Genomic DNA, 21,433 nt, shown 5'->3' with positions numbered 1-21,433 from the left:
TATGACATTTTGTTTTTCAAATCAATTAAATAAATATTAAAATTATTAAAAATACAAAATTCGGAATAACTTTAGTGTATTACCTGATAGTAACTTTTTATATCATTGAATAATAATTAACACGCAATTTATTCTTTAAAACAAATAAAATATATAATAATTTAAATATTTGTAATATTCTTGTATAAAATTAATTACCAAATTTAGAAATATTTCTAGCGAATACTAGACATAAAGTATTTGCATTTAAATAAACCGCGGTTATGGCAAGTAGATAGGTAACTTAAATAATATCCATTTATACAATGAAATGTCACGATTTTTCCTTAGATATAATTCTAATATGTTTTTTCATATTTCATTTTTATTTCAGTAGCTTGTTTTAAAATAATTTGCTTTCAATTAAATATGAAATGAATTGCTTAGTGTAAGCCACGTGATCGCACGTGCCATTGCATCTGTCTTTGTCGAGTGACTAGTATTCGCTATATTTATCAATTTGCTAAAATAAAGTTCATGTAATTTGTATTTTGTAAAACAAGGAGGTGAGATAATTAAGAAAAAAGTTTATTCTTCATTCGCGTTAATATTTCTAACTAATTTCAGTTATTTTGAAGAATATGGTACTATTTTCTTTAATTTGAATTTAATTTTCGAAGTTGTCCCCACTCTTATATTTAGTCCGTCTCTTTTCATTGAAGTAGCAGCAGTAGCGAGCAGTAGTACCTTTTGCTGTTTGATCGAGGTAACAGATCAGGGAAACCGTTCGACAAAATGTATCCTAAAAATATTGGAGAACGCCAAGCGGTAAAAGAGCATGTTATGGCTGTTTCGAGAGATTTCATTTCGCAGCCACGACTCAGTAAGTATCTACATTTATTTTAGCAAAACAGATAAATGTAAATCGGAAAAATCACAAGCATCCGACGTAAACTGGGCGTAGCAGTGGATCGATTTGCAACTAATCAGCTGATCCCAAAAGTACTTGCCTTTTAATTGTTTATGATAAATGAAAAAACTTGTTTTAGCTATTAGTATGTGCTTGGAAATGTCAAACTTGTATGCTTTATCAAGTTAATTATACATCAAACTTTTCAGAAGAGTATGTTAAATCCGTCATGTGACTGTGGACAGAGATACTGATGGAATAAATTTCTTTTTATTATGTTTGCATTGTTATTAAATATATAGATATATTTGTATAAATAAAATTTTGTATGTTAATGTTTTGTAAATGATCAAATAAATTGGGAATATTAATATTTAAAATCTGTCTTTACTTTTATAGCATATAAAACAGTATCAGGTGTAAATGGACCATTGGTGATATTGGATGAAGTCAAATTTCCAAAGTTTGCAGAAATTGTTCAATTAAAACTTGCTGATGGATCGATCAGGTCAGGTCAAGTCTTGGAAGTATCTGGCTCCAAAGCAGTGGTTCAAGTATTCGAGGGTACTTCTGGTATCGATGCAAAAAATACCCACTGTGAATTCACTGGAGACATTCTTCGGACTCCAGTGTCTGAAGATATGTTGGGTCGTGTTTTCAATGGATCAGGAAAACCGATTGACAAAGGTCCTCCCATTCTTGCTGAAGATTACTTAGATATCGAGGGTCAGCCTATTAACCCATGGTCGCGTATCTATCCTGAGGAAATGATTCAGACTGGTATCTCAGCAATTGATGTTATGAATTCTATTGCTCGTGGTCAGAAAATTCCTATTTTTTCTGCTGCTGGTTTACCGCATAACGAGGTAAATATAGATAATATATATTTATTTTATTATTAGTGTATCTGATTTTTTTCTCAACTTTCATTTTACAGATTGCTGCACAAATTTGTCGCCAAGCTGGTCTTGTAAAAGTGCCTGGGAAATCAGTTCTGGATTCTCACGAGGATAATTTTGCTATTGTATTTGCAGCTATGGGTGTAAATATGGAAACTGCACGTTTCTTCAAACAAGATTTCGAGGAGAATGGCTCCATGGAGAATGTGTGCCTCTTTTTGAATTTGGCCAATGATCCAACCATTGAAAGAATCATTACTCCCCGTCTTGCTTTAACCGCTGCCGAGTTTCTAGCGTATCAATGCGAAAAACATGTTTTAGTTATACTCACTGACATGTCTTCTTATGCTGAAGCTCTTCGTGAGGTATCAGCTGCCCGTGAAGAAGTACCCGGACGTCGTGGTTTCCCTGGTTACATGTACACCGATTTAGCCACCATATACGAACGAGCTGGCCGTGTCGAAGGTCGAAATGGTTCCATTACCCAAATTCCAATTCTAACTATGCCAAACGATGATATTACCCATCCTATTCCTGATTTAACTGGATATATCACTGAGGGTCAAATTTATGTGGACCGTCAACTTCATAACAGACAAATCTATCCACCTGTTAACGTACTTCCGTCTTTATCTCGACTTATGAAATCTGCTATTGGCGAGGGTATGACACGAAAAGATCACTCTGATGTATCTAATCAATTGGTAGGTGATACCTTCTTTAAAATTATTTTTAAAAATCTGTACAGTATTATAAAATCAACCATTATTTTCTTACAGTATGCTTGTTACGCTATTGGAAAAGATGTACAAGCTATGAAAGCTGTTGTTGGTGAGGAAGCCTTAACGCCAGACGATCTGTTATACCTAGAATTCCTTTCCAAGTTTGAGAAGAACTTCATTTCTCAAGGAGGTTACGAAAATCGTACCGTTTTCGAATCATTGGATATCGGTTGGCAATTGCTACGTATCTTCCCTAAGGAGATGCTTAAACGAATTCCTGCTAGTACTCTAGCTGAATTTTATCCAAGAGATTCGCGTCATTAATCTTTCTTATTTCTATAATTCAATTACCTTTTATGAAAGAAAAAAAAAAAAAAATGTAAATGAAAGATGGTAAGAATAGAAAGGCCTGACCCGAAAAAGAATAGTAAAAATGTTTATAGTATGTTGAAAATGTAAGTACGATACCAATAAAGTTATTTATGTTACCGAAACCTTAAAGAAAAATTTAAATAAAATTATTACATGTATGAAAACATTGAATATGAAGTTTGGACAATGTTGAGAAACATGTAACATTACAAATATTTGTACAGAATTTATGCTGAAAGGGTCAGCGCCATGTTATACTATTTAACGTTGATCTTGTATGATTAATACAATTTTGATTATATTTTGTTTTGTGCAAATACTTCACTCAAAAGTGATCGTTGTAAAGTGTAATATATTCTACAGTATTAACATAGAGAAAAAAAAATACGATTGTAAAATTATATTTTTTGTCCTACATTCCACGATAAAATTTTGATTTCTGAAATATTATGCTATTTCGCCTACACAATATTGAATGTTATTTGATGTTGATAAAAGTATTTATGGATAAGCAACCGTTTGGTCTATCAGTCACTCTGTTATTTTAAAATTGTATAAAATAATATACTTATTTCAAATAAACATGTAAAACATATGTAGTTTAAATATAAACATACATGCATTTGTTTGTTTATACTGCTATTGTAATTATCAAATGCATGATATCTACGTAAAATATATGTATATACATTTGAAAAGTTCTAACACTATAAACAAATATATACATATAATACATGTTCAGTATGCTTTTCTTTTTTTATTATTTTACAAGAGAATAGAATAAGTCAAGAAAACATGATTGTAGTAACATCTTATAAACTATATATGTTCAATCTGTGCAAAACATGTTACATACCTTCACAATCTGTGTATTGTTCTTTAGTTACATTAGAATATTAATATTTATTTAATGGTCAAGTTTTCGCTGCTAATTGATGGACTGCTAATTGAACACGGAGCTCGATGCAGGCATCTTTTTCTTCTATGATACTCCGGATCAAGGTAGTCATCTTTTTCTAAAACAAACAGGTACAATATAAATATATATTTGAAATTAGTAAAATTATGATAAGTATCGTATGATATGCGTTATATGTACTTCAAGTAATTGATTTTCTTTGACTAATTGAATCATAGCTGTCATTTCTGCTTCATTCGGCGAATGTACTCTTTCCTTTGGTTTCTTTTTCTCTGGAACACGTTCGGCTAACATTTCCATCAGTCGTTTTATTTCATTTCTTTCTTGATTTATCCGCGATTTTAGTAACGCCTGCATATTTAACAATTCTTCATAAATTAAACTCTCTCTTAATTTGTCTATAGCATTTTCAGGCTCGGATTTTGTTACTAAAACTAAAATAACATAATTACATTTAATCATTGGAAAACAATACGACGTCATTCGTGGTTCGTACCATTTTCGTTTCTTCTAGATGTACTTTCTTGTTCATTAGATTGTGATGCAACTGCAGATGGCTCGGCAGAATCAACAATATCCTTGTCAAATGTATGAGCGTTTCGTTCATTTTGAACAGTATTTGTACTTGTTAAGTCTTTATTGTTTTCGGGAACATGTGCTTTATTATTTTTTTTCAATGTCAAAGTAGATGCTTGTGTTTCAGGTTTTACATGTTCTGCATCTTCTTCTTCTGTCTTTGTCTTCTGAACATTTAATTCCACTGCAGTTTCATCATTCAGTTTTACTTCTTCGTCTAAGCTTTTCTGTACAGCACCTTCCATTTTTTGAACTGTTTTATATTTTCTCTAAAAAGATAAATGGAACTTAATAAGTTATAGTATAGTTTTTTATAATTATTTATAAAAACTCACCTTTAATTGCGTTATCATACGCTGGACTTCCCATAATTGCTCTTCACGCGATTTAGTAACAAAACCGGCGTTCATTTGCATATGTATCTGTGAAAGCAACGATTCTTGTTTAGATAATTCAGCAGCTATACTTTCTACAGTATCTGGAAGATTAACACAGCCGGCTGAAAGCGGTGGAACGTATTTTGTTAACTGTACATTCGGAAACAGAGCTTTGCAATGAAGCAACAATGCTAATAAGAGTCTGTGACTCATTTGTAACACAGGACTTAACGTCATTGAAATTGTCTGAGCATTCATTTTTGTGGTCTTTTCCTGAAATCAAATTTCACATGAAACATATATATATATATATATATATATATACATATGTATATATGTGCGTGTGTATATTATACTCAGTTTTCTACATACTCGTGCTGTAATATGATCTAAATGTAGTATAACCCACGCAAGAAGAACTTTGTTACATTCAGGAAGTTGTTGAGTTAGATGTATCAATTGTGCTTCTCTTTGAGCAACATCCTTTGTCGATGCCGCTTGTTCAAACCGAGATATCATTTCACTGTTGTCCAACACAGGTTCTGGCAACTCTCTATAATAGTAAAATCTTTGTTTTTATTTCTTTTATTTGAAAGTTTGAAATGAAAATTTCAGTGACAGACCTAAGGAATAATATCAATAAACTTGTAGCTACAATGGGTTCAAATTCAGACATATTCACTGCTTCTCTATGATTGTATAACTTTTTCAAGTATTGAACTTTTGATTTTACTCCTGGAACTTTGTACAGCCCTTCTATATTCATACCATGCTCTTCCACAAAATCAATGCAATCCCTTACAACCAAGGGTAGTTCAACACCATCGTGACATCGACTTCTTTCCACTGCTAAATGTAGACTAACACCAAACACTGGTTGTTCCTCTAAACGAAATTTATTTAATGTAGGATTAAAAATTTTCAAAACATATTTTCATATCTATTTTTACCTCCAATGTCTAAGCCATCTTCTCCTATATGCTTTCCTTTTTTACGGTCTTTCAATTTTTGTTTAGCTTTATCTTTCTCCTTTTCTTTACGTTTCTCTTTCTCTACATCTTTCTCATCTTTGTCCTTTTTCTTCTTATCTTTCTCTTTTTCCCCATCCTTCTCTTTGCCCTCTTTTTCTCTAGATTTTTCACGTTTCTCTTTTTTCGATGGAAACTTAAAAGCTTTGGTTTTTTTAGATTTTGAAGGACTTCTGTGAGTTAAATCATATGCTAGTTCAAGTAATAAAGTAATTGTATATAACATATAAAACAATTAATTTATATTTCTTATTATTATCATCATAATTTACAATCTATTCATTTCTCTTTATGGTTTACTTATCACTTCTCTGAATATAAAGTACTATAACTTTTATAATAAAATATACATTTACTACAGAGATAAGGATCAAAATAATCAATAATATCAAATCATAAATATTTGTAATCAGTTTGTTCTCCATTTGAAAGGAACTGTTTTTAAAATGTTAGTATGCACGAGTAATATAATCAATATAACTAATTTTAGACCGATATGAAGTTTAATTAACATAACAGTGCCAACAATATGTGAAAGTTAAAGTTACTTTATCATGCAATTTTAATTTCAAAGGAAAAGGGTCATTTGATATTCACTATAATGAAAAGTACTTAAAATCAGAAGAGGTGTAAATATAACAGATTTAAAAACACAGGTAAAACAGAATGGATTTTTAGTAGGCAAAGAGGTAATGGATTGAAAACATAATTTGTAGAAAATCTTTTGGAAAACATTACTTTGTTTCTTGATCTTCGTCAGGGGAACTTTCACCTTCTAAGGTGGCATATCCTCGATCCTTTCGATCTTTCTTCTCTTTTCGTTTACCGCCGAGAAGTTCTTTTTTGGAATGTTTTTCGTGTCCACCTTCATCGCTAACTAAAAATATATGCACACATACATATAGATAATAAATACAGTTTTTTTTAACGTTTAATTAAAACGTGTCATTGAATAAAAAACGATACACAGTACTTGATTAGTAGTTCGCATGACAGATGCATAACCTTATTCGTTAAAATGTTCGTACCTGTGGAACAGTTAAGTAATTTGATAAATTATGATACGTACAGTCACTTTCGTTACTTTTCTTGGCTGATTCTGATGCATATAATCCTGGAAATTCTTTTTCTACATCCGGACTTTCGAAATCCATCCTCCGTCACTTACGATACCTTAACCGACTTAAAAATCTTGGTATCAAACTATCGATTATCCCGTTCGAGTTTTTTCTCTCTCGATTGTTCAAAACTGCCTTGGCGCCAATTTGATTATTATGAAAATCAAATTAATTAATTCATGTCTCGTACATCGGAAGGGAACCATGGTTTAAAAGGAAGACCATCGGCTTCTTAACTAGCCATATAAGTAAAATATGCTTGTTTAAACGATGTCGAAGGAAACTTTCCATACTCCATCGTATTCCACATTGTGCGCGCGTATAAAACACGATTTTTACGAACTTGGCTATAAAATATAGCTTTTTTCATTGCGATCTATAAATAAATATAATAATAATAATAATAATTTTATGTAATATAATTCGCATACATTTGCTACAGTGATATACCTTTTCTTTCATTGCTTTTGCATTGTCAAAAGTTAAATTTGTAATTTCATATTCTGTCAGATCTAAGGGAGGTGTTTTAATTTTATGTGATTTTTCTACATCTAGCACATTCCACAAGTCAATACTCTCATTCACTGATTTTGCTGTAAAAAAATACAGTACATAATAGCATATGAAAAATCATATATGTAGAAACATTTTACTTACTTCTATCTGCATCATTAAGAACAAATCCTTTCCTATACATTAACCAGTATTGTAATTGTGGCATAAAGAAACATTTTGGTAATTTTGCAAATAGAAATCCTTCTGTTGCCATTTTCTTTAATTCGATCTAATCATGAAATAATATAAGTTGTTGTATTTAACATTTAATTTAAAGTTTATAAGAAAGAAATTATACCTGGGCTATAATCATAAAATGATCGTCAGTATCAAAATAATCTTCTTCAATATTTTCATCAGAAATATTTACATTTTCGGTACGTAAATTAGGAGATTCATTTTGTAACTGGGGATTAACATTTCTTTTTTCATACGATTGTGTATTTCGTAGGTTTTTTAGATTGCTTGTTTCATTTTCAACATTTCTATTTCCTTTATACGAGCTCCTTGGTGGATTTCCTTGTGCTAATGGATTTTTAATATTGCTTCCTTCATTTTCAATATTTCTATTTCCTTTATATGAGCTTTTTATTGGATTTTCGGTGGTTCCTTGTGCTATTGGATTTTTAGTATCTGATTTCTTTCTCACAATACTACTATTCAATTTCATCTGCTGTTGCTGCTGCTGCTGTTGTTGTTTGTTACTTAATTGTTTACGTTGTCCTTTTTGATTCGTTGATTTACTATTAATTGACATAATTTTCTCTGAATATGATGTTTTAACACTACTATTTCGTACATTTTCATTTATAATCTCATTATTTTCTGAACCAGAATCTGGCATACAAGGTTCTTGACAACTGTGACCATCGTGTGTATCATATACCTTTTGAGGGGCATAAATCTGTCTGAATGCTTTTATTACAGCTTCCTGTCTACGTTTTTTATCACCAAGTATAATTTCTTCTGGTTTTGGCAATGGCCCAGGGGGTATATTCATAGCTGACCAATGCTTATGCGAACAAACACACGGTAATTTCTCTTCACTTGGTTCAGGCGTTTCAGCTGGTGTAGACATGTGTAGACCATCTACTACTTGTGTAGGTAGCGATTCAGAGTAATTCTCAGCAACACCGGTTATACAATACTTAATATCATCTATATATTCATTTTCTCTCGGAATTCTTTTCACACCTGATATCATTAATTTTGTATTCGCTACCACTGGCTTTGAGATATCCGCGACATTCATATACGGTTGTTTTTTCAACGATTTTAATTTCTTCTCACGTTCTTTCCATTTCTGTTTTTCTTCGGTGTGTTCTAATATTTTTCTTTCATATTTACATTCACAGACTGGTCTTTTGGATTGGAGTTTCGGCTGTGGCAATGAACATCCCATTTTATTAAATTTAACACACTTTAGCCAGCAAGGAATACTATCTCTGCACCTTGTAAAATAATCAATCAATCCTACATCGTTTAGCGCTAGTTTCCAACGCTCTTCCGGTGGTTTCGCGTTTATTAATTCTTCTCTAACTTTCTCAAGCTCCTTCGTTGTTTGAACTTCCCCATATTGATCTAGGGGTTGAACACCATACGTATCAACGTATTCATTACATCCGCATGAATCCTGATTTTTCGAGGTTTCTGATATTTTAGGTCCAGTATACTGCGCGAGAAACTTAAGTTGCTTATCTTTACGTTGCGTAAGGCACATGTCATAAGGAGATTTTAAAAGATCATACTCAGGTACATACTCGTCGCTTCTACGTGGACTTGGAGGTGGAGTATAATAAATAACACCATCTATAACTTGCGTTTGTTTGTCATCTTCATCTTTCTTTCTCTTGAATAGCCTTTTCTGATTAACATCTTTTTTGCTACCTATAAGCCCTCCTATATTGTACATTAGTATCTTTTTCTTTGCTCTATTTTCGCGGCAAAGGCATGGTTTACCCCCTGGCCGAACTGCTATTGTTTCCGGGGGATAGTCTGGTTCACTAAGATAAACTAAAGTTTTCTTTGTTGGTAACTTTTGTTCTGATTTTGTTCTCCAACCACAAGGACCTTTACTTGGTAACTGCTTATCTATACCTTCATCACTTTTTTCAGAATCATCTGTAGTTTCTGTATATTCATATTCTGGTTGACATTTTGTTGGAGGTTCTGCTGGAATATCAACTGGCTTAACATCAGGAGGATAAATGTCAGGAGATTTCAACATGTTTTTTAAACCATGTATATAATTTTGTCGAATTATACCAGAGTCCACATCATAAACTTGTGCATCTTTCTTCCTATCTTTTTTTGTAAACTTCTTCTTCGCATTACTTGTTTTTCTTTTCTCGATATTCGTTGATAAAGCTGATCTTGACTTGAGTTGACTTGATCGTTTTAATTTTAATGCTTTTCTGTCTGGGTTATTAATTTTAATATTCTCAGGATTATTTGATTTTCGTTCAGATTTTTTACCAAGTTGACTACGTCGTGCACTTGTTCTGTTTATTTTTGATCTGTCTGATATTCCTTCCTTACTTATTTTGCCTTTAATATTAAATCCGTTACTTGCTTTTTCGTTGAACGAATCTATCTTCTCTCGTTTGGATTTTAATTTTGTATTTTCAACAGTTGGTTTAGACGTTCTCCCTGTCTGATGTAATTTATTTCCATTTTTCAAATGTTTCACGGACATAGTTTTAGTACTTAACTTTCTGTAGTCATGTTTATTTTTTATTGGTTTTGAAACCCTGTGATCTTCTATTTTATCACTTTGTAATGTCTCTTGGGATACTTTCTTCCCTCTAGTTTGAGTTTCTTTTTTAATACTAATCGACCTCGACTTCCTTTTAGTAATTTTTCCATCGCTTTTGCGTGCAGATTTTTTTGAAATTTTTCCAGAAACTTTTAAACTATCCTTTGATGCAGATTTTTCATTTCCACTTATCAATGTTCTAGACGGTACAGGCGTTGACGGCGGTTTTGGAGAACTAAGCTTTAATAAATTTTTAAAATCTGTTTCTGATTCTTTCTTCGACGGTGCTGTACGAAATATATTCCATGGATCATCATAGCCAGGATAGTTGGGATCAGGGATGAATTTTTCAGTCTTCTCTTCCATCATCCTTTTCTTTGCTGCTATAATTTCTGGACTCGTATAACATTCCGTGTCCCGTTTTTTTTCTTTTTCTTTTTTAACAGGAGGGGGCTCTTTCTCCTCTTCCTCTGACTCTGACTCTTCTATCTCTTCCTCTTCTTCTAAATCTTCTTCCCCTGGAATTTCAGATTCGATTTCTATCCTTTTTTGTGGTTTTATAGATACCCGTTTCCCAAATGGTCCCTCGCAGACAGCTCGTCCAGCTTTCGTTCCACACGGAGGACCCTAAATAACAAAATATAGTATTATTGGAATTTCCAATGGAAAAATGGATATAATTAAACGAAAATAGAGCATACTTTTAGTATCTCTTTCCGTAATTTTTCTTCTTCTGCTAATTCTTCTGGAGTTAAAGTATGTACAGCACCCCAAGGTCCTCCGCAAATACCCATACCGTGTTCATCTCCGCACGGTTTAAAATCGGCAATGCTGTACATTCCCTTCTTTGAAGAACCCCTCTCCTTTTCTCGTTTTTCTCTTTCAGCTCTCTGTATTCGTCTCATTATTTCTCCCCTAAATGGATTTCTTCTGCAAGATTTGTCGCCTGGATACTTTTTACAAGAATATGCACCACCTTCGGATGGCCTGAATTTCTTTCCAAAGCATAAACCTTCATCTTTCGTCCATGGTATATTGTCCTGGCTTAACGTTGGAGTTACATCTTTGTTAAATATTTGCTGAATCGTACAAACGCATGGTGGGACGTTTCTGGGCGGTGGAGGTGGTGGTCGCTGGACAATTCGGCGTGGCACACGTACCATGTCATCTTTCATACCGGTAATAAAATACTGTGTTTCACCTATTTCGTTCGTGACACCATTTATGACGAGATTCGAAGTAAGGACATCTTCTGAAGCTATAACTTCTAATAGATTCACTGTTGATTCTGGAGGAGTTGGTGCTGGAGAATGCATTGCCATTGATCCAATAATAGATCTACCAAACAAAAGAATTTGTCAAATAACGAATCAGAGATTTATCGAATAATTGGTTATTACTTGTTTTTATTATTATCTTCGGTTATCGTGTCTATCACGAAATAAGGTGCTTTTGTTTCCTTTGCTTTTAGATATGATTTTCTAGTTTGTCTACAAGAACAACAACTGTCACACATAGGTTCTGGGAATACCAGTTTCGTTATAGCTTCTATATTTTTGATCATCTTGTTTGCTTCCCTTTCTACTTTCCGAAACTCTTCATCTACATTCTGTAACCATTCCTGCCAATGCCGAGATAAATTCTTTCTACCACTTGGATAAATTTTATTTGGTCCATCTCCAAGCTTTAGTACAGCAAAAAACCTTTCATCGCTATTAATTGGCGTTACATTTGCAACACCAGTCATTTCATATGTTACAGGACAAGTTGGTGGTTCATCGGCGGCTCCAGATATTATATAATGAACATGTTTTTCACCTAGCCAAGATTTCTTGTTTGGCTGAGGTGGTTGTAGAATTCCTAAAATATATGTTTGAAATAATGATAATTTATCAAAGTAAATGATCGTTTTATTCGTGTCTGAATATTCACCGCATAGTTTATATTGTACTGGTCCTGATTTCTCAGAGATTCCATTGATTGTAAAATCAAACAATCTATTTCCACCATACAGCGGCGGAATATCAAGGGCAACTGATTTTTCAGAATCTTGTACTACTTCCTGACTTGTATTTACTGCATTGTCACTTTCTTGTTTAAATTCTTCATTGTTACTATCTTCTATATAAATATAAATATTAAAAACTTTGTATACCATGTTTTAAAGCAATACAATGTACCTGTATCTATCATAGAAGTATCATTTTCTTCTACTGCAGTAGGATTATTAGTAGAACTAATATTTCTTTTCATTTTGATTGGATTATTGCTAGATGTATGAGCAACATCCTTCTCTTTTACTTTAACCGGATTGTCATACTTTTGTTTTGTACTGATAGAACTATTCTTGTTTTGCTCTTCTCTTATTAAAGCATTAGGTCTTGACCTCTTTTCAGCAACAGGATTGTGGTGAATGCTTACTATTTTATCAGTTCTGTTTTCTCTAGTTTCAGAATTCACTTCTGTTCTATTGTAATTCGTTAAAACACAATCTTTAGGAGGTAATATTACTTTTGGTAATGGTATTAATTGACATTCTTCTTTCCAACATTGTAATTGATTATAATAGGATGGCCAGTCTGGACGTATAAAAAGTTCTTCTTCGTATGGAGATCCCATCTTTTGTCTCATTGGAAGTGCAGGTGCTGTAGCTATAATATAAATAATATAAATGTATATTGTATCTCTTATAAATTAATAATGCATTTGACATTACGTTTAGGAGGTAATTTTGGTATCGTCACGGGTGGTAATCTTTTGTGCAATTCCACGACAGCTTCTGGTAAAGTCAAAAATGCAATAGCTGATAAGATTATTCTTTCATTGCAATCATAGAAGTCTTCTGAAATTGAAGGAAATATAAAGAAAAATTTCTTTTATTAATGAAATAATTTAGCATGCATACTGTATCTTTCTTCTTCAAAATAATTCCCTGTTAGTACTTTATAGACCTCTCTAAGAAAGTCTATTGCACTGCAGTTAGAAGATTCTTGTAATTTTTTAATAACATCTGGTGCAGGAGCAAAATATGTGGACATAATTCCTATTGAAAAAAGTGTTTTTTGAGTACGATTTACCACCCTTTCTGCACAATCTTGAGTCATCAAACATTGTAACATCATTAAGTTCTTTATCTATTAACAAAGAATATTTATTTCAATGCAAATAATTTTAGCAATTATTATATTACATAGAATGTTATATGTACTTGATCAATAGAAAAGTCTTGATACCATCCAGGAGATTTGTCTTTGGATACATTTGTCGTATCATTATCCTTCTGCTCCACAGTATCAGTATTTTCAGCTGTTTCTTCATTGTATGCTTCTTGTTTCTGTTCCATGCTGATTTTACACTTTATATGTATCTTGTGTTTATAATATCCAATACTATTAAGGAGTTTTCTTGTGTATTACATAGTTGGTTCCTTCGCTTTGTTCATGATCTTGTAATCAGTGAATTGCATTTAAAATTTCAAAGCTGAACATTCATTTATTAGACATTGTTGTTATGTGGATCTTGTTAATGGATTAGTTGAATTATAAAACCCCAAAGGGTTTATAGACTTGCATTGTTCTCCATATTTTCTATTAAATGAAATCTTTCATTAATTATTTATAATACATGTTTTCTAAACATATTTTACATACATATACCTCTTACATCAAAATTAAGTATCGGATGTTATTGAAGATGCATAGCTTGAATGAAGCAGTAATGATCCTTAAAGATAATGGCAATTAAATAGTATGTTATTTTGTTAACTCCATTTGATTGTTGTTTCTGTTATACCTGTAAATTTGTTAAATATGTAATCAATGTATATGTTGCTGTTAATTTAAGATTTAGTGAAATGAACATATCTACATATTATAAGTTATATAGAGTTTGTATACTGTAAACATTATTATTATCATTTGAGCTATAAATTGTTATTGTTTATTAGAATGATTTTATTATTGCTTTTTCCAATATGCTCAGTTCAATTACAACATAAATAAATATCATTTTTAGGACTTTTTACATTTACAATTTTAAAAAATTTTCTCATATATTTATTACGGTAGTAACATCATAAATTTGTATTTGTTCAACTTTTATTTGAAACATCGTATTCTCTAGAAGCGGTTCGACAACCTAGGGAGATTCCTATATGCACGATTGGTAACATATATATTTAGATTCACAAATCAAGTTTCAAATAACGTATTTATATATATATATTTGGACAGTTTGTTGTTAAAAATTATTTTTTAAACTTTTAAAAATATGGTAAGGACAAAAGCAGATCGTGTGCCTACAAAAGGTAAGAAAAATTAAAAGGAAAACATAATCTTAATGAGGTTCTGAGGAAAATTTTGAACGTTTCTTTGTTTCCTTCATTTATCGTTTCATTCAAGTATTATTTGCCTCCATTGTAAAGTGTATTTAATTATTAGAATTCCTATGTTTAATTTTATTAAAAATTATTATTATTATTTACAGCTGTTGGTAGTAAAGCCCCATCTAAAACTGTAAAAAGTACACCTACTAAAAAAGCAGCAGGAAACAGTAAAGGTAAACTTTTGCAAAACGTGATGATTTATATAAAATATATTAATCTAGTTAGATAACATAAAAGTTAAGGAGAAATATATTTCAGGAAAAAGTTATTCAGGTGGAAATCCGTATCACCCAAGAGATACACCAGAATGGCAAAAGCCTATCACATATTTTATTAATCAAAATCCTACACAGAAATCAGAAGTATTATATAAATTTCCATTAGTACAATCCATTTAACTGATAAAGTTTACTACAATGAAATTTTTATATTTGCAGCAGAATGAAAATAATAATGAAAATCAAAATGAAGGTACCAGCAAAGAAACAAATAATGAGTCGGAATAAAAGTATCCTACGCAATATTGTGATAATATGTACCATTCAGTATTCAGTTATTTAAGAGATAATTAATTTATTTTTTTATAAATAATACAGAAAGAGTTTAAGTCCAGAAAGACATTTAAGTTTTAGTTATGTTGAATTACAACAGAAAATAAAAGAAGAAATAAATTAATTTAAGTATGTAAGGTAAAGTTAATATTTTTTATAAGACATTTGAAATGTATTCAATGCCATAAATATAACTTCTAAGATTATAAGATTGAAGTGTATCAAAATAAAACAGTGATAAAATAATAAATATTTATTCTTCCTTAATAAAATGATTCTTTTTTCTAAGACTGTTTATACTACTTAAGTGTATATATTTTTCATAACATACAATTGATTTTACAATTTCTATTATTACATGTAAATTTGAAATTTAAAAACTATTCAGAACAAGTCATAAAAAGAAATGAACCAATCATGAAACAGTGTTTTGATGTTTCTTTTCTGTATAGTTATTGTTCCAGTAGGTTTTGGAACGCGCAATTACCATCAAAATTTTGGCAGTCTATAAGTTGTGGAAAGATTCGCAGTATTGAAATGCTGCCGACAGTGAAATTTCATTAAAATACGATTTCTAACAAAATATTTAACTAAATAAACCGAAACGAATTTAGTGTCGTCTGCTACCCACGAAACGTCGTACTTTTTTTTTCTTTTCGTTTCATTATAACGTAGAATATTGGAACGACAACTGTAACCGGCTGTGAAAAAGTTTTCAATCATGGCTAGTGTCTCTTATCAAATTGCAAACTTGCTGGAAAAGGTATTAAATGCATTCATTTCAGGGCAATATTAAGAATTATTTTGCTGTTTGTTAGAAAATGATACATGGTAGAAATGTTAGCGTTAAAACTGGTGATAATATCGAACTTACACATAACCTCTTTTCACCTATTTAAAAAATATACCACAATTCCTATAAAAATCTTTCTCTAACTCTTTATCAGAAACAGAGCCATGCTCTATGTATCTAAACTGATTAATTTCTTCCAAAAGTACAATAAATTATCTTACTCCTATTTTCTATATACACAAACTTACATACTAATAAATTATGAGCAAGAAACAAAGATGTTTTAAGCTGTTGTAGAGATAAGACTTATTTTAACCAATCTGATTACTGTTTTTGTTTTATTGTTTTAGATGACATCCAGTGACAAGGACTTCAGATTTATGGCAACCAATGATTTGATGAGCGAATTACAAAAAGACAATATTAAATTGGACGATGATTCAGAGCGTAAAGTTGTAAAAATGCTTTTAAAGTTGTTGGAGGATAAAAATGGAGAAGTACAAAATCTTGCTGTAAAATGGTAGTATATCTAAATTAAATTTTTAAATATACATTTTATATAATAGATGTATGTTTATCTTGTAACTTAAATATGAAATTGTTTGCGTGCTTGAAACGCTTATTATGTTTGCAAGATTTTCTTTGTGTTTGGACACGATTACAGAAACGTGTCCGATTTCAGTTTGGGCCCATTAGTCAATAAGGTAAAGGAGTATCAAGTGGAAACTATTGTAGATGCGCTATGCAGTAACATGGTGTCAGACAAAGAACAGTTGAGAGATATTTCCAGCATTGGTCTGAAAACTGTTATTTCCGAGCTTCCTTTGGGATCCAGTGTACTTGTTGCAAGCGTTTGTAGACGGATAACCGGCCGACTTAGCAGTGCTATAGAAAAAGTAATTGTTATTTTTATTATAATATCGCGTTGTTGCAATGAAATATCTAATTATGTTTCGTACAGCAGGAAGATGTGTCTGTTCAACTTGAAGCGCTTGATATCGTGGCTGATTTATTATCCCGATTTGGTGCTTTACTGATCACGTTTCATTCTCTCATTTTGACTGCATTATTGCCACAACTTTCTTCTCCGCGTCAAGCAGTCCGAAAACGTACTATAGTTGCCCTGAGTCATCTTTTGACATCAAGCAACAATTACTTGTACAATAAACTTTTAGACCACTTACTCGAAGGTCTCGGTACACAAACAGCAAAAAATGTGATACGTACTTATATACAATGTATTGCTTCCATATGGTAGGTATTCCTTACAGAATGTTGTTGTATATTTATTTGCAATTTTTACTTGTAATATTGAATTTCAGTCGCCAAGCGGGACACAGGTTTGGAGAGCAAATAGAAAGGGTTATGCCATTGATTGTACAATATAGTAACGAAGATGATGATGAACTAAGAGAATACTGTTTACAAGCATTCGAAGCTTTTGTATACAGATGTCCCAAAGAAATTACACCACATATAAATAAAGTGAGTAATTCTCTTTTCTGTTTTGTACATAGCTTTAATACTTTTAGAATTATTTATAAGTTGTATTTAATGAACATTTCTTTTCAGATTATAGAAATTTGTTTAACTTACATTACATATGATCCAAACTACAATTATGATGACGATATGAATGATGTGTCCGATGGAGAGGATGTTATGATGGAAGTAGAAGAAGATGGAGAAGAAGATGCAGAAGATGAATATTCAGATGACGATGATATGAGTTGGAAAGTTCGTAGGGCAGCTGCAAAATGTCTCGAAGCTGTTGTATCCAGTAGACGAGAACTTCTTCCCGAACTTTACAAAGTTGTTTCACCAGCCTTGATTGCAAGATTCAAAGGTGCTTGTGCATTTTCTAACGTGTTTGTTATTTCAATTCTGACAGTGTAAATATTTATATGTATGTTATAGAAAGAGAAGAAAATGTAAAGTCCGATATTTTCCATGCATACATCGCACTTTTGAGACAAACAAGACCCGCTACCGGTGTACCTCTCGATCCTGATGCGATGGAAGATGACGATGGACCAATATCATTATTACAACAGCAGGTTCCGCTAATTGTAAAAGCTGTCCATCGTCAAATGAAAGAGAAGAGTATTAAAACAAGACAAGATTGTTTTTCATTATTAAAAGAATTAGTACTTGTATTGCCCGGTGCTTTAAGCAATCACATACCTGCATTGATACCGGGTATTCAATACTCTTTGGGTGATAAGAATTCTTCGTCAAATATGAAAATTGATACATTGGCTTTTGTACATACGTTATTAATAACTCATCAACCAGAAGCGTTTCACGCTCATATGGCAGTTTTAGCACCTCCGATCATATCAGCTGTTGGAGATCCGTTTTATAAAATTACAGCGGAAGCACTGTTGGTGTTACAGCAATTGGTTCAAGTAATTAGACCACATGGTAAGTTCTAAAATACAATCATGCGTTTATAATGTAATATAATTATAAAATTATAAGTAATATGGAATTTGATTATAGATAAACCGTGTTATTTTGACTTCACATCGTTGTCCGGAGAAATATATCGTTGTACGTTAATGAGACTTAGGACTGCGGATATTGATCAAGAAGTAAAAGAAAGAGCAATCGCTTGCATGGGTCAGATTCTCGCACATTTTGGCGATACTTTATCCGATGAATTGCACGTATGCCTTCCTATATTTTTGGACAGACTTCGTAATGAAATAACACGCCTTACGACGGTAAAAGCTTTAACGTGTATAGCATCGTCTCCTTTGAAAGTAGATTTGAAACAGATTATGGTACGTACGCTACGTTTCACATAGATAGATCAATGTTCCTAATACTGTATTAATCTACAATATTATGTGTATTTCGTATAGGAAGAAGCAATTCCAATTCTGGGATCCTTTTTAAGAAAGAATCAACGAGCTTTAAAATTATGTTCCCTTCCACTTTTAGATACTTTGGTTCGAAATTATAGTTCCACTCTTCATGCCGATTTATTAGACAAGGTAACAATTGTTCAGTTAGAAAAACCTCGAAACCTCATATTTGCATAATTCGTAATTTATTAAAATATTTTATTAGGTTACTACGGAATTACCAGCGTTATTGAATGAGACTGATTTACATATTGCGCAATTAACTCTCAATCTTCTCACCACCATAGCAAAATTACATCCAGTCGCCCTTACAAGGGTTTCTGATAATATCCTTCCAGAAATATTAGTGTTGGTAAAGTCCCCGCTCCTTCAAGGTAACATATTTAATAATTCTCGTTTTTTTGTAATGATAATATGAAAAGAAATTTGAATTATTATTATCTTTTCTTTTTTAGGTGTCGCTTTAAATTCGATGTTAGAATTTTTCCAAGCATTAGTTCAAGCAGATATACCAGGTCTGGGTTATAGAGAATTGTTGTCAATGTTATTAGCACCTGTCAGTCAGTCCGTACTTCATAAGCAAGCGTATCATTCACTTGCAAAATGTGCAGCCGCACTGACTATCACATGGCATCAAGAAGCTCAAGCAGTGGTCGAACAATTTTTGAAAGACGTGCAGATTCCTCAGAGTGACGCTCAGCATATTTTTGCGTTATTGGTTATCGGTGAAATAGGCAGACACGTGTAAGTATATCATTGTTGATTATATCGATTCTTAATGTTATTCCCCTATTATTTACAATTACACATTTTTATTCAGGGACTTGAGTGGAATCAGCTCTTTAAAGCATACAATTTTAAACTCGTTTTCATCCCATTCAGAGGAAGTTAAGTCAGCAGCTAGTTACACGTTAGGTAATATAGCAGTCGGTAATCTTCCCGAATATCTGCCATTCATATTGAAAGAAATCGAAGCGCAACCAAAACGTCAATACCTGCTCTTACATTCACTGAAAGAGGTAAATTTTCTAATACACTTACAGAATTGTTAGCATCGTTTGATGTTTTTATTTAAAAAAAAATTAATATATTGTACTATATAGATAATCACGTGTCAATCTGCTAGTCCATCTGGTGTATCTCATTTGCAAAATTTTGTGCCTTCGATTTGGATGCTTTTATATAGGCAGTGTGAATGTACAGAAGAAGGGACACGGAACGTTGTAGCCGAATGTTTAGGAAAACTTACTTTAATCGATCCGGCTACTTTATTACCAAGATTACAGGAATCTCTAAAATCGCCGTCTGCATTAATGAGAACTACTACAGTTACTGCTGTCAAATTCACTATTTCCGATCAGGTATTTCAATTTTTTTTAGATATAAAGAAAGTATATTTATTTGTATGGGTGATAGGTACAAGTAATTTACAATATTTTTCTATAGCCACAACAAATTGATGCTATGTTAAAACAATGTATGGGTAGCTTCTTAGTTGCTCTGGAAGATCCTGATTTGAATGTAAGAAGAGTAGCTTTAGTTGCATTTAATTCTGCAGCTCATAATAAACCGATGCTCATCAGAGATTTATTAGATTCCGTGTTACCACATCTTTATGCTGAAACTAAGATAAAGGTATTTGATCGACGACAAACTAATAGTTTTTAGAGAAATGAAAAATTAACTTTTTTTAAATACAATGTAATTGTAGAAAGAACTTATAAGGGAAGTTGAAATGGGCCCATTCAAACATACAGTAGATGATGGTTTAGATCTTAGAAAAGCAGCATTCGAGTGTATGTACACATTGCTGGATTCTTGTCTCGATCGATTGGATGTTTTCAAATTTTTAAATCACGTTGAAAATGGTCTCAGAGATCATTACGATATCAAAATGTTAACTTATCTCATGACTGCGAGGCTCGCGCAGTTGTGCCCTGCAGCAGTTTTACAAAGTAAGTACGAGGTGCAAGCAAATTATCGTTAATCCATATTTAATAAAATCATTCTCTCTCTCTCTATATATATAGGGTTGGAAAGATTGGTTGAACCATTGAAAAGTACTTGTACAATGAAAGTAAAGGCAAATTCCGTAAAACAAGCATATGAAAAACAAGATGAACTGAAACGTTCTGCCTTGAGAGCTGTGGCAGCATTATTAACTATCCCAGATGCTGGTTAGAAATATTGAAAATAATTTCAAATGTAAAATTCATAAGCTGTAACTGTTGCTTTTTTTTTTCAGATAAAAATCCGTCGTTAAGCGAATTTGTAACACAGATCAAAGGAACACCTGAATTGCAACCACTTTTCGAAATAATTCAAAAAGATTGTACCGGTAGTAGTGTCAATGAAACAAATGTGATGGATCAGAGTTAAAAAGTTTACGACTTACTTTTTGTATTTCACATAGATCGCTGTTAGCTAAGCATTCACGGTCATATTATTAATAGTTTATTTCTATACGTTATTTTTTCATTATTGTCTTCGATTTGAAAGTAGTTTGAAATGAATGTGATTTTATGTAACACGCCATGTATAAATTATAAAATAAATTTGTCAATTGTAAGCATTTTACGATAATACATTAGCTTTTTCGTTTAGTTATAAATATTTCCAAAATTA

At 32.0% G+C, this 21,433-nt stretch overlaps 5 protein-coding genes across 7 annotated transcripts; 3 read left to right on the top strand and 2 right to left on the bottom strand.

Annotated features, from left to right (window-relative positions):
• Nucleotides 1–701: 701 nt before the first annotated feature.
• Nucleotides 702–3,623, top strand: LOC114877460 (V-type proton ATPase subunit B). Its single transcript, XM_029190076.2, has 4 exons — nt 702–862; nt 1,289–1,755; nt 1,827–2,492; nt 2,568–3,623. Exons 1-4 carry the CDS (start codon nt 775–777, stop codon nt 2,832–2,834), a joined length of 1,488 nt encoding a protein of 495 aa, XP_029045909.1. The 5' UTR covers nt 702–774; the 3' UTR covers nt 2,835–3,623.
• LOC114877459 (ralA-binding protein 1) lies at nt 3,620–7,067 on the bottom strand. The gene is made up of 9 exons (XM_029190075.2): nt 6,852–7,067; nt 6,521–6,659; nt 5,705–5,955; nt 5,378–5,639; nt 5,127–5,307; nt 4,713–5,027; nt 4,298–4,646; nt 3,982–4,235; nt 3,620–3,898 (listed from the first exon to the last, which is right to left on the bottom strand). The coding sequence occupies exons 1-9, from the start codon at nt 6,934–6,936 to the stop codon at nt 3,797–3,799; spliced, it is 1,938 nt and encodes a 645-aa protein (XP_029045908.1). The 5' UTR covers nt 6,937–7,067; the 3' UTR covers nt 3,620–3,796.
• Nucleotides 7,068–7,124: 57 nt separating this feature from the next.
• Nucleotides 7,125–14,313, bottom strand: LOC114877456. The gene is made up of 11 exons (XM_046287212.1): nt 13,874–14,313; nt 13,419–13,797; nt 13,116–13,344; nt 12,927–13,052; nt 12,391–12,861; nt 11,611–12,331; nt 10,912–11,548; nt 7,754–10,837; nt 7,558–7,684; nt 7,351–7,493; nt 7,125–7,276 (listed from the first exon to the last, which is right to left on the bottom strand). The coding sequence occupies exons 2-11, from the start codon at nt 13,551–13,553 to the stop codon at nt 7,133–7,135; spliced, it is 5,817 nt and encodes a 1,938-aa protein (XP_046143168.1). The 5' UTR covers nt 13,554–13,797; nt 13,874–14,313; the 3' UTR covers nt 7,125–7,132.
• A 19-nt stretch (nt 14,314–14,332) lies between these two features.
• On the top strand, nt 14,333–15,395 carry LOC114877465 (PCNA-associated factor-like). Its single transcript, XM_029190080.1, has 4 exons — nt 14,333–14,516; nt 14,696–14,767; nt 14,853–14,956; nt 15,032–15,395. Exons 1-4 carry the CDS (start codon nt 14,480–14,482, stop codon nt 15,098–15,100), a joined length of 282 nt encoding a protein of 93 aa, XP_029045913.1. The 5' UTR covers nt 14,333–14,479; the 3' UTR covers nt 15,101–15,395.
• Nucleotides 15,396–15,640: 245 nt separating this feature from the next.
• On the top strand, nt 15,641–21,391 carry LOC114877399 (cullin-associated NEDD8-dissociated protein 1). 3 transcript variants are annotated; one of them, XM_029189943.2, is made up of 17 exons: nt 15,641–15,908; nt 16,289–16,458; nt 16,621–16,834; nt 16,903–17,192; nt 17,261–17,423; nt 17,511–17,784; nt 17,856–18,362; nt 18,441–18,724; nt 18,806–18,937; nt 19,014–19,182; nt 19,264–19,552; nt 19,629–19,827; nt 19,912–20,169; nt 20,255–20,443; nt 20,520–20,763; nt 20,839–20,985; nt 21,054–21,391. In XM_029189943.2, exons 1-17 carry the CDS (start codon nt 15,867–15,869, stop codon nt 21,185–21,187), a joined length of 3,705 nt encoding a protein of 1,234 aa, XP_029045776.1. In that variant the 5' UTR covers nt 15,641–15,866; the 3' UTR covers nt 21,188–21,391. The 3 variants fall into 3 exon arrangements, with proteins under 3 accessions (XP_029045776.1, XP_029045775.1, XP_029045777.1); XM_029189942.2 differs by having other exon boundaries at nt 16,900–17,192; XM_029189944.2 differs by lacking the exon at nt 15,641–15,908 and having other exon boundaries at nt 16,365–16,458; nt 16,603–16,834; nt 16,900–17,192.
• Nucleotides 21,392–21,433: the final 42 nt, after the last annotated feature.

The sequence above is a fragment of the Osmia bicornis genome, chromosome 9 (genome assembly GCF_907164935.1).
Source record: "Osmia bicornis bicornis chromosome 9, iOsmBic2.1, whole genome shotgun sequence".
Classification (NCBI taxonomy): Eukaryota; Metazoa; Arthropoda; class Insecta; order Hymenoptera; family Megachilidae; genus Osmia; species Osmia bicornis.
The sequence above is the reverse complement of the archived record's forward strand: the minus strand, read 5'-3'. Positions and strand labels throughout refer to the sequence as shown.